Consider the following 12,818-nt stretch of genomic DNA (forward strand, 5'->3'; position numbering starts at 1 on the left):
ATACAACAAACAAAAACAAATACATAAAAACACCAAATTATGGTGCATGGAGTTCATACAAATTATTATAATACTTAGTAAAATTATTAAAACATAAATAAAAAAAATTCTTTGCTAATATGCATATAATAATATATATATGACAATTTTTTTTATAAAAAATAAATTTGAAACTAGTACGATATGAATATATTGAAAAACAAAAAATAAAATACCATAAATACATGAAAACATATTGATTATTAAACAAAAAAAAGTACTTACTATTGTTAAAAAAAAATAATATGTATACACAATATTATATATATTGAAAATGATATACATTAAAAATATAGTTAAATAAAAAAGATACTTTCATTAAAATAATAATAAATTTATTGTGTTTTTTATTTAAATGAATTACATATGGTTGTTTCTGCATTTTTTTCCACACAGCTTCACGGTAACGGTCCTCGGAAACAAAAATACTAAATTGTATGGATTCGATACCGCTCATGTATGTTAGTTTATGTTATGGTTAAAGTGGATGTAGGGCAAAGACACGAGTTAGGAACCTACTTGTCGAACAACTCGGAGCTTCTTATGATTTAACCTTACTTTGCCACACACAGTAACATGTTTTGATTCCTTTTATTAAATTAAAACAAATCAAATTTATTTAAAACACAATTTCGATTTATTAAAAAAAAAATGTTTAACATCTCTTAACTTTTGAGTATTAATCTTAAAATTATATAAATTAAAACAACATTACAAAAAAATAATATAAAAAAAGTTACATCTTAAAATAAATTATTTTAGCTTTCTTTTTTTGCATTTCCATTTTCAATGACGGTTTCTCCTTTATCTGATTCAGTTAAACTTTCATTTAATTCTGCAGTAGAATTTTGCGAATAGTTGCTTAAACTTTCATCTAATTTTGCAGGAACATCTTGAGGAAGATCATCACTAAAACTATCATCTAATTTTGGACCAATAGCTTGAGGAGCATTTTTAATATCTTTAATATCTTTAACATCTTCAACTGCAGAATATTTCGGTTTTGATTCAACTTGATCTTTAATTTTCAGAGCATCTAGAACAATTTTTAAATTTTCTCCTGAAAGACGATCTCCTTCAGCCGAAGAATTATTGTTATTTCTCTTTTCTTGCTCTGAAGTAGAGCCTTGAAAAATCTTAAACCATGAAACTGGATTGAGAATATTTTGAAAGAGTAACGGTAGGATGGTTAAAAAAAGAAAGGGGAAAGCAATCATTCCCAAATAATTATAAGGGAACGGAACTTTATCTAAAAAAAAAAAACAAAAAGTAAATTAGATTATTCCAGAAATTAATAAAATGTTGTATTACTTTGAATAACAGTCATTGAATCAGCTATTTTTTCCACTATAACTTGCAGCTGATTGAAGAACATTTCGTTGAAATACATAATAGCTACATGATCGGGTCTACAGAAAGGCAACTTTAGTTTCGATTGATTTCTGGAAATAGTAATTTTATTAATAGGTTTAATTGTTTCAATTCATTTGTCATTCATACTCGATTTTCTGTATCTTTTCTTCTCTCGCCGATAATTTAAAGAACCTGCCAAAATTTTTTGTAAAAAAATTCGGTTCTTCCGGTTCAGTTTCTCTGATAAATTGAATATATTCTTCTTTTTCCAGTTTCTGAAATGAAAAAATGAAATATTTAAAAGGTGGATTGATTTTTTTTTTTTATTTACAGAAAGGAATCAATGCGGAATTCCTTTTAAAAAAATCGAATTAATGCGTTTTAGGATCCATACAATCTGCCGATCATGTTTTACTGAACACAAAATCGATTTTTTTTAAAGGAATTCGACACAAGACGTTCGCGGGAAGGAATCGTTCAATGGATTATAAAAGAAGATAAAACCCAGAGTGCTATTTAATGAGAGGGTTGAAATTGAAGATAGCGTCGCACAGTGTGCAATTTTGCCAATCTAGCAGTACTTAATTCTAATTCCAAGTAAACTTAATTTTTTTGATGCAAACCAGCTTAATTTTGTTTAGTATTGTATTTCTACAAGGGTTTTATTGATTTTCAAAATTATATATCTAACTATATGTCCAATATGTATTATACGAGTACAAAATGTACCACAATGGGTGGGGAAGAGCCGACATCGAGCAAACGATTTTGGGAGTTGGTTCTTAAACTGTCTCTATTTCGAAAACGAAGCAAAATATCGAAAAATTTTATTTAATCTTTTTGTCTTATTTTGCCAACAAGAATCTAAAAAAGTCATTTTCAATTTGTAAAAATGTGATGTGCGATTTTTCAAAAGATCAAAAAATTGGTTTTTGGCCTATGTACCTGAACAAAAAAAAAAAATTTGTATGGGGTCAGCAGTCTAAAGCATGGAAAGTAAAGAAATTCTAACACAGAATATACCAACGGAGATTTTAAACCCAATAACACGAAATATACACGAGGATACATTTTTAAAACGCTTCACAAAGTTACAGAACACAATTAAAAAACATCACTTTTAAGGACTTCAAACAAACGACTTTTTTTTTTTTATTTGTAAGTGCACAAAAAAATTGCTTACCCTGAGAAGTTATAATATATTACCAAAAATAAATAAAATAAATTTAATTTATAAAACTTATTTTCCACTTGACCACGCTGTTATCAACTTGACACAAGAAAAGCAATGAGCTTCAATTTTTTTTTCTCTTGAACCAAGCTGATGTTTGTGATTCTGTTGAACGGTAAATACAGTTGTTTTCTTGTTTTTTTTTTTAACACTCTATTGCCAGAGGTTTTACCTTTCATATGATACCAATTTTGTCGCATTTGAGAGACATTTATTTTTGATTAAAGTTCCGCTAGATTGGCAAAATTACACACTGTGCGTCGGTATGCTGCCAAAACGCACTAAGTCATATTTTAAGGATTTTTAGATTTAAATGCAAAACGGTTCAGAATGATGATATCGATCTAGTAAAATACCACACTAAGAAATATTTGGCGTACTTTATGAATTATTTGAGGTATATTTTTGCACGAAGTCAGAAAAAATAACTTTAATACAGGCACAACGCACTAAGTTGACTTAGTGCTTTTTACCTGTAACGCAAGAAAAATTAAATCAGTACCAGTTTATAGCAAGAGAAAGCATTAATCAGACTTAGTGCATTTTTCCTGTCTTCAAAACAACATTTTTAAATTTGAAAAATGACTTACAAAGTATCTTGTGAGGTAAATGTAAGAAAAAAACGGTCAAATGTAATAGATTAATACAAATTGTAAGTTTATCAGCGAGTAAAGACGACTTGAATTTTCTATATGAACCTTAATAACCTTTTAAAAATGAATTAGAATTCTCGTTCTTAACTGGCTTCAAATTAAATGTTTTCGATACGAAAAAATAAACCGGGAATACTTCAAACTTAATATGAATTTGACCACAGTTTTCGAAACTTGAACGTTTTAAAGAATTTTCGAAGAGGGAGAAACCCTGTTCCTAATTATCTGCCGGTAAAAAAATGGCCAAGACTGAACAGGGTACACCGAACCTATTAAATTAGCACAACTAGGAGAAAGACCTGATTGATATATGAGGTGTTCAGAGTAATAATGGGTTAAGTCCATTTGAAATTTGTGCATTATTTTGAACTTTGAAAAGCCTTTTCTCAAGAACTAAAGGAACTTTTGAAATAAAGGTTTCACAGATTTCTTTCTTGTATAGAACAAAACCCTTAATTTTAAAGACCTTTAAAAATTCGACTTATGTATAGAGAAGTGGACTTCACCCTTTATTATTCTGAACGCCTCATTTGTAAGAAAGGTGTTATTCCTGAAATTTTTCATTCTTGGTTTTCATCATTACCATCACAATGTTAGACAAAAGATTTCCTTCCAGAACTGGGGGCCAATTCTGGTTCTGTGAACACGTGAATCGAAAAAAAAACTTTCATTTTCGCTTTCACACATTTTCACTTTTTCGATTCATTTGAAATGAAAAAGCGATTCTCGTCCTGCGAATGAAAACATCGTGTTGAATTCAAAAACTTTCACATTGGTGAATATTTTGAACTGTTTCAAATGTCAAAACGAAAAATAATATTTTTAAATTCTTGTTTCAATTTGGTTGTTATTTCTAAGCATTTATTAAAATGCCTTCAATTTATGTTAGACTTCTAATTCAAACAAATCGGAGGAATACGCAAAGGTTCGATACATAAATATGTACGCTATATTACCATACAAATAGATTTATTCTCTTTTAGAAATAACATGAGAATAATCAGAAGAAATTTAAGAGACAACGAAAATCCTTTCGAGATGATAACGGAGGAGCATTTCATACAGCTATACCGCTTTCCAAAACATTTATGCAGAGTTCTAATAGATGAAATAATCCCATTTCTTGAATCATCATCAAGGATACATGCACTTCCAGCGCACACTTAAGTGCTATGTGCATTGCGTGTTTTTGCTCAAGGATCCTTCCAGCGAGCTGTTGGTCAGGATTACTTATCTTCATTATCTCAAACATCAGTTTCTCGAGAATATTTTTAAGAAAGTTGGCCACTTAGGTTTCCATAGGTTTATTTTATACCACAGGGGGCCAATTCTGGTTCTGTGAATAAGTGAATTGGCCCCCAGGTGTTTAAAATTTTTCATAAAATACTTTTTTCACATTTTGCATCAAAAAACAGATTTCAAATTTTTTTTTACGAAAATGTGCAATAGCTTTGCAGTTTTTAAAGCGTTTATGTACTCATCCAATTATTGTAGAAAATTATAAAAAAAAAGAAATAAATAAAATTCATTCATTCGTGGTTGTAGTGAACGAAAACATAAAATGATAAAATTTAAAATACACTGAACGAAAAAAAGCCAATATTTTATGAACTGGTTGTGATAGAACTTTTTTCTATCTGTTTTTAGAACAGTCATAAGAGTGGCTATCAGCCGTCTTAGGGTTGTCCATTCTCTATCGGACACCCTGTATATGTTCAGACCTATTCTAAACAAAAATTCCCAGGGAAATTGGTTTCGGGAGAAGGGCCCCAATCGGACAAATGGTGAAAATTTCCATTTTTTTTTTTTTTGCTTTCCCATATTCTTAACCATTGAAGAACGAAATTTAAGCTAAAAAACATAAAGAAATTTCAAGATCTTTTCAGTTGGGAGTTTTTTTCAGAATAGGCCTGATTATGAGGATTACAACTCAACTTCAACTTTTTGAATCGTTATACCTAAGAAACGGTGGGTCTCAGGAAAAAAAGTGTCATGACACTTTTTATATATAATGACCTGGTCTACAATTCTTGCATTGAAAATTTTTTGATAAGACTTACCGTTTTGCTGAAAATCGTGAAAAACCAGTTTTTGTGACCTTTGACCCCCCCGTAAATTTTTTTCCACACCTCGGATCGATGAGGACTTTTTAGATTTAATTTATGATGGTGTTTTCAACAATCCTACCAATTTTCAGCTTGCTGGGAATTAATGTAACCTCAACCCCTTATTTTAGTCTAATTTGACCGGACTAATAAAGCAGGAAAAACTTAAAAAATCGAATTTTTGGATTTTCTACATTACGCCACGGTGTATTTGGGCAAGTTAAAGACTCCGACACTTATGACGGTACTACTGTACTCTTACTCCGAAAGCGCTCGCGAAACTGGAGTTGTTAATAGCAGCTTATTAATTTCCTAAATTTCATAAAAACCAGTCCGATTTTATATCATTATTACGAGGGACTTCAAAGCTAAGGTTCTACATGACAGCCAGGGAATTAGACTAATGAAGGGAGTTGGTAATCGCAGTGACAACGGCGAAATGTATTTCTGCAAATCCTGACACAATGTTTAAAGATAAGACATATCACTAAATAAGTTGGGTGTCGACCGACAGACAAGAATTCAGGCGTTTTAAAAGTCTCCTGGATGTTCGAAACAGACGAGTTGCCGAGAATTTTCATTTTTTCATTTCATTTTTCATTTATTCAAAAAAAAAGGATATAAATTTACAAAAATGCATTTAGATTTAAATCTAGAACATCTATAATTTAAGTTACAAAAATTTTCTCAGTAATTTAACAAATGGAAAAAAAGAAAAGAGATTTAGTAGAGTTGGAAAAATTTAAATTGACCACCATCTTGAGGAAGCTACCGATTGCGAACAGCTTCAGTGCGGAGGTTCAATGCCCAAATGCCCCAATTTAAAACCGATAGACAAAAGTATCACGCCTACCACCAACGACTGAGTGACCTTTCTCACAAAATCAAAACAAATAGCGAGTTCTTTTCAGAGATTTCTACAGATTTTATACTCTAAAATCTTCGTATGGAAATATTGGTAGTATGGTCTCTGACATCTTATGTAAAACACCTAGATATTTATTAATTGACAAATATTTACAAAGATTACAATAAATAAAGTAAACTTAAATTTTAATGATAATCCAGTCAAATAAGGGTATAACCTCGGAATGAATGTTAGTAGACATTTTTTTTGCTCAATATCTTCCTTTTGCCATTCTATAACATATCTCAAAAGTCTAGAAAAATCTCATGTTCGCTTGTCGCGATTTCAAGGTCAAATCGCGAAATGGAGATTTTCAAAATTAGCAAAAATAGGCTATGATATTATATACACATACATATGATACATGTTTTCAAGGTATTTTTTAATGCTGATTCCAAAAAATCTAAAATCAAGACAATCTGACGTCTCTGGAAAAAGTTATACCTGTTTTTCATCTGTCAACTCATATTATTATAACAGTTGCAAACTTACTGCCGAAAAACCCTTAAAAGTTATGGTAGATGAATCAAATTTTGCATGAAGATTTTAGAATCCATCATTATTAAAAATCAAAACAATCCATTACAAAAAATATATATACCTACGAAATAATGGTATTTTTTGATGGAGCGGCAAATTTTAGGATATGCACTAAAGAAGATTCTTGTTCATCTAAGGAATAAGTGCTAATAGGCTAATTTTTTCATTTTAATCTTTGTTTGGATATTCTTTAACTACCCTCAAAAATCTAAAAAAATCTCATGTCCGCAAGTCCTAATTTTCTTGGTTTGAAAATAAGGTGCAGATTTTAAAAAATTAATAAGAAAAGTTTAAATTTGTATATGTATACTAGAGTGACCGCAACTCCCATAGAAAAAATTTTTTTGTCAAATTTTTTTCGGGGGAACCCCATAAAATGTTCCGCCTTTGCAGATTTTTAGATAGCCAAAATTTCAGCTCGATTGGATAACTCTAAATGGTGCCGACACTCGCTCAAAGTATCAAAAATCTCTGTTTTTTCACTGTTTTTCGAAGAAAATTAGCTCTAGCTCCCAAACAGATCGGGTTATTTTCACTTTTTATATATTTAATTAAAGGTAGTGTTGTTACACATAATTCAGATGCTTAATTTGTTTAGTTTTACTAAAAAAGAAAAATATTGTCATCAATTTAAATTTTCAGTACTTACCACAATTAAAATTTAAATTTAAACTTTTTTTTAACTGTTTTATTCTGCGGATAGGGATAGAATGGATGTTTCTCTATCTCTGGGCCCTCGGGTAGCAAAAGTATGAGGTATAGTCGTGGGGTGAAAGAGCTATTAACAATGAAACTTTCTTTGTTATTGGATCGATGTAAGGCATCTGATAGAAATGCTTCTCGCATAATTATAGCTACAATAGAAGCACTAGGGCAAAATCCAATTGACTTTGTAGTTTCAAAATCAAACTTACATTAAACAAGAAAAAACTTTTGCTTGGTTTAATGCCCCAAGAGCTTATCTGGCTCCTAAACAAGATCTTGATCTTTTGCGTAATTGCATTGAATAACGCAAGATAGACAAAGATATTTCAGAGCAGGCAGGTCTGGCGTTCTTTGACCTTACTTTACCAGATGGCGAACAAAATTAGAAACGGCCAACATAATTTTGAAAACCAGTGAAACGGAAACCAACAGAATAGTAAATCCAAAGCTACAGACACATGAAGATGAACAATTTGTCACAGCAGGGTTAAAAAATATTTTGAACAAAGAAACATTGAACTTTTTCAGCCGATTGAAAATAGACACAAGTTTTCTCAAAGAACCTCCAAATCTTTGGCCCGAAAACCCGCATTTTAAAGAAGGCTTTAAAAAAGTGCAATCACTTAAAGTCGTAAATGACATCACAGAAAGAGGAGTCAAATTAATAACGGATTTTAATAACCTTTTAACTAAAGATGAGGAACAAAAACAATATGTACTTCAAGTAGTCAGTGAGTGCCGAAAATTGTATCCTGATGCTTCCAAAACTACTTTGTAAATCTGTTGATTAAATTTTTTTAGTATTTACTTCATTAATTATGTATAAGAAATGTAACACGATGTTATTTTTTTTTTTTGTTTTTTAGGCCGTGTGTGAATTGCGTAAAATAGTTCACATAGTGTAAAATATTTGACACTGTTTAGGTGAATAAAAAATTTTCAGCTGTTAAAAATTTATTGGGCTCTGGGACCTGGTTAAATTTGAGTTAAATTTTTTTTGCAGATGGTTTTGTTTTGTTTTTTTTTTTTTTTATTAAAAAGGAGTTTCATAGCAGAAAAGAGGCAGAGAAAAATATTAAACAATAAGCCATACAGCTGAAATTTTTTTGTTCACCTCAATAGTGTCAAAAATTTTACACAGTGTTAACTATTTAACGCAATTCACACACAGCCTTAGAATTCTGTTAAATGTTTCGTTTTTTTAAATCAAACAGTTTAAAAAAAAGTTTCATTTTAAATCGAGTTTGCACTTCAGCTCTTTTTGAGGTAAGTACTGAAAATTTAAATTGATGACAAAATTTTTTTTTTGGTAAAACTAAACAAATTTAGCATCTGAATTATGTGTAGCAACACTACCTTTAATTAAATATATAAAAAGTGAAAATAACCCGATCTGTTTGGGAGCTAGAGCTAATTTTCTTCGAAAAACAGTGAAAAAACAGAGATTTTTGATACTTTGAGCGAGTGTCGGCACCATTTAGAGTTATCCAATCGAGCTGAAATTTTGGCTATCTAAAAATCTGCAAAGGCGGAACATTTTATGGGGTTCCCCCGACCAAATTTCGAAAATTGATTTCTTGCGGTCACTCTAATGTATACCAACATAAGCGACATGATTTAAAGGTATTTTTTAACACTTATTCCAACAAAACTCACAAACAAGTCAACCTGACCATCCCTGAAAAGTAATGCACCTTATTCATGTTGATCTGACACAAATATCTGAAGTGTAGTTTTTCAATTTTTTAAAATCTGCACCTTATCTTCAAACCAAGAAAATTAGGACTTGCGGACATGAGATTTTTTTAGATTTTTGAGGGTAGTTAAAGAATATCCAAACAAAGATTAAAATGAAAAAATTAGCCTATTCGCACTTATTCCTAAGATGAACAAGAATCTTCTTTAGTGCATATCCTAAAATTTGCCCCTCCATCAAAAAATACCATTATTTCGTAGGCATATATATTTTTTGTAATGGATTGTTTTGATTTTTAATAATGATGGATTCTTAAATCTTCATGCAAAATTTGATTCATCTACTATAACTTTTGAGGGTTTTTCGGCAGTAAGTTTGTAACTGTTATAATAATATGAGTTGACAGATGAAAAACAGGTATAACTTTTTCCAGAGACGTCAGATTGTCTTGATTTTAGATTTTTTGGAATCAGCATTAAAAAATACCTTGAAATCATGTATCATATGTGTATATAATACCATAGCCTATTTTTGCTAATTTTGAAAATCTCCATTTCGCGATTTGACCTTGAAATCGCGACAAGCGAACATGAGATTTTTCTAGACTTTTGAGATATGTTATAGAATGGCAAAAGGAAGATATTGAGCAAAAAAAATTTCTACTAACATTCATTCCGAGATTTACCCCTTTTTTCTCCTTATTTGACTGTATTATGATTAAAATAATAAAACAATTCGGTTGATTGGAGTAAAAATTCAAGTTAAATAATTTACGAAACGAATTTAATGGCGTTTTCGATTGGCAGTCCGGAAGCGTCCGGAATCATTCGGAAAGCGTTTTATTCGTACAAAACTGACAGTTTTGTGTGAATAAAATTTTTTCAGAATGATTCCGGACGCTTCCGGACTGCCAATCGAAAACGCCATAAGAATTAAAAAAATATGCTCAAATTATATTCTCTACCGAAAACGGGCTCAAGCAAAAAAAAAAAAAACCAAGATAGATACTTACCCTATTACACTCCACATATGTACAAAAATATCCAAACAATATAAATGCACCCAAGAAAACGAGAATCAGGCTTTTATTGTACCGTCTGTGGATGAACCAAATCGATATCAGAACTGTTCCCACTGATATAAGAAAACGACCCTAAACATTTCAAAGAAAAAAACCAAATTGATAGCAACGTAAATATTATAAAAGTCTTGAACATTTCTTACCTCAGAACCACTATGATATACAAACATAAATATCGTTCCAATTTGAGCAAAACCATAATAAATGTACTTTGCGATAACCATCAAGAACCAAAGTGAACTCTCATCGTTCTTGTTGTTTGTTGTGGGCGGTTTTACTTCTTCGATATCTTTGGCTCTTGCCAAAGCTAACATAACGATGGCATTTACATCTCGAATATCTGAAGCGTTTTCAAGAATTTTTAATTGCGCGGGAGTTAAAGAAAGTAATAGTGTTCTTTCTAGATGGCTAGTTTTAGGATTTTCCTGTGATAAGATTAAATAAATAGTCAAATCATGAATGACGTCATTGTTTGCATTAAAGAATTCTTCCAAGTGTTTTAACAAGGCTCACCTTAAATTGATCCCTTTTAAAAAGTTGAGTAATCATTTCTTTATAAAACACCGCTGTAATACTGTCCAAAGAGGAACCAGCGGGAATATCACAGACTGGACATACTTCAGTTGAAACTGAAGGAGAATGAAGTTCCCATGCATTTGGCTCGAGCCATGAACTATCAGCACAACAAGTTAACCATGCTGTTAGTGCTGATATAAGAATTATTGACCAGTTAAACATTTTTATAAATTGAATTTTATTATTTCACATTTGTGGAAGAACCGATTTTAAGTACGGTAGAGTTATTTTGGATTGAACGGGAGTAGGGAATCCCCAATTTATAAAAGGAAGATTCGGCTTGGTTGCACAAAGAGGTTTTTGGTCTTGGTTGTCATTTGAAATTGAAAACAACAGGTTTGTTGTCAGTTTAATGGATGCGTTCAAAGCTAAAACTGGATGGGTCGCATTCAGTAAACAACTTGCACGCTTCTTGTGTAAACCCTGCGGATTCACGTGCAATTTTTCGAATCGAAGTAGCCTATGTATTAACATAAATCGTCTGTGGAAATCTAAATTGTTTTCGTTCTATAGGCTTAACTACATTCACCACTTTTTGAAAAAGTACAAAAGTGAAAATATTTTTTTTCTCGCTAGCGGGATTTTTTTGTAAAAAAGAGTTTACAAACTGATTTTTGGACGGAAAAATAAGCATTCTGCATCATTTATTTTAATTTTCTAGCCCGAAATACTATACAAAAATGCGTTTGAAAATTTTCACTTTTGTACTTTTTCACTTTTTGAGCCAATGTAGTTATGGCTTATAGGATTTATTAAGGACAACAATTTTTCTTTCCGCCATCGATATTACTTTTTACTTTATGTCGTTTTCCAAAATTATGGGAGTGAATCAATCCTTTTTTGTGCCCGTTTTGACGTTTGCTTTGCATGTGTTTGTAAAGAGCTGAATAGAATGTGTCACTCGGTGCTAAGCGACTAAAATGATGATTGTCAAAAATTTGAAATTTGTATGGAAGTCTCCCATCGCCATCGGCAACAGTCACTCGTCGCTCAGCGATTCACTCAAAAGTTGAACTTTTTTCAACTTCGTTGCGCGACGAGTTTGACGTTTATGTTTTTTCACTATCTGTATCTTGTTTACTGCTTCTTATTTTTTTATTCTTCTCAGTGGAACTTTTTGTTAAAAAATGAAAAAATGCAAACAAAAAAATCATAATAAATACTGCATTTTTCATCTAAAAAGAGATATTTTTTGCATGCATTTTTTTTTATATGTTGTTTGACAGCCCGTCGCGTGACTGCATTCTGTTCACTCATTCTTCAGCGATTTTGGACAGCGATTTTTTTACAGCTGTCATTTTAGTCACCGAGTGTCGAGCGACGCATTCTTGTCAGCTCTTAATACTGAATAACAAAATAATAACACAATCTTTTAAATACACATTATTTATTGATTTTTTTTAAATACCTTATTGATACTTTTTATAAATTAATTTTTTTTAAATAAAACAAATTAAAACAACCACGAATTTGACAAGTGGTCCATGAAGAAAAATGTAGAAGTGTTGGTAATCCTAATCATTTAACAAATATTTTTCCTTCCATACGTCATTATTGCAGGAAAAAACTTGCAAAGTTTGGAAGCAGTAGTTGCACACTTATGTCGAATTCCTTTCAATTTTTTGAATCGCCTCAAAAAAAATCGAATTTTTGGTGTTAAAAAGGAACATGAAAACAGACCGAATTCTTTTTGCGATTGTATGTGTGTCATTTGACAACAATTTTTACACGAACGTCAAGCTGAAACCAAAACAATTTCTGCAAAATAAAACCAGAGATTCCTTTGATCAATAATTTTATTTATTTTCTTCGGTAATATAGATTTATTTTAATCAGAATCAAAGGGAAATTGCAGTTATTATTAAGATCTGAGTGAAGATGAAGTAGAAGGTTATTATTTTGGCCGTATGCTGTGGTTTTACAGAGAAAAAA

General features: G+C 31.0%; 1 protein-coding gene across 1 annotated transcript; it reads right to left on the reverse strand.

The window, feature by feature from the left end:
• Positions 1 to 782: 782 nt before the first annotated feature.
• Positions 783 to 11,221, reverse strand: LOC129914556 (uncharacterized). Its single transcript, XM_055993870.1, has 6 exons — positions 10,824 to 11,221; positions 10,454 to 10,735; positions 10,242 to 10,382; positions 1,540 to 1,667; positions 1,351 to 1,481; positions 783 to 1,288 (listed from the first exon to the last, which is right to left on the reverse strand). The coding sequence occupies exons 1-6, from the start codon at positions 11,046 to 11,048 to the stop codon at positions 798 to 800; spliced, it is 1,398 nt and encodes a 465-aa protein (XP_055849845.1). The 5' UTR covers positions 11,049 to 11,221; the 3' UTR covers positions 783 to 797.
• Positions 11,222 to 12,818: the final 1,597 nt, after the last annotated feature.

This window comes from Episyrphus balteatus, chromosome 3 (genome assembly GCF_945859705.1).
Source record: "Episyrphus balteatus chromosome 3, idEpiBalt1.1, whole genome shotgun sequence".
In the NCBI taxonomy this organism is placed as follows: domain Eukaryota; kingdom Metazoa; phylum Arthropoda; class Insecta; order Diptera; family Syrphidae; genus Episyrphus; species Episyrphus balteatus.

Bases quoted from the DNA above. Each gene is read 5' to 3' on its own strand.
- LOC129914556 (XM_055993870.1), bottom strand. From the start codon at position 11,048: ATGTTTAACTGGTCAATAATTCTTATATCAGCACTAACAGCATGGTTA. The intron at 1,482-1,539 runs GTATGAATGACA...TACTATTTCCAG, and splicing joins GAAAAGATACAGAAAATCGA to AAATCAATCGAAACTAAAGT. The intron at 1,289-1,350 runs GTAATACAACAT...TTTTTTTTTTAG, and splicing joins TTCAATGACTGTTATTCAAA to ATAAAGTTCCGTTCCCTTAT.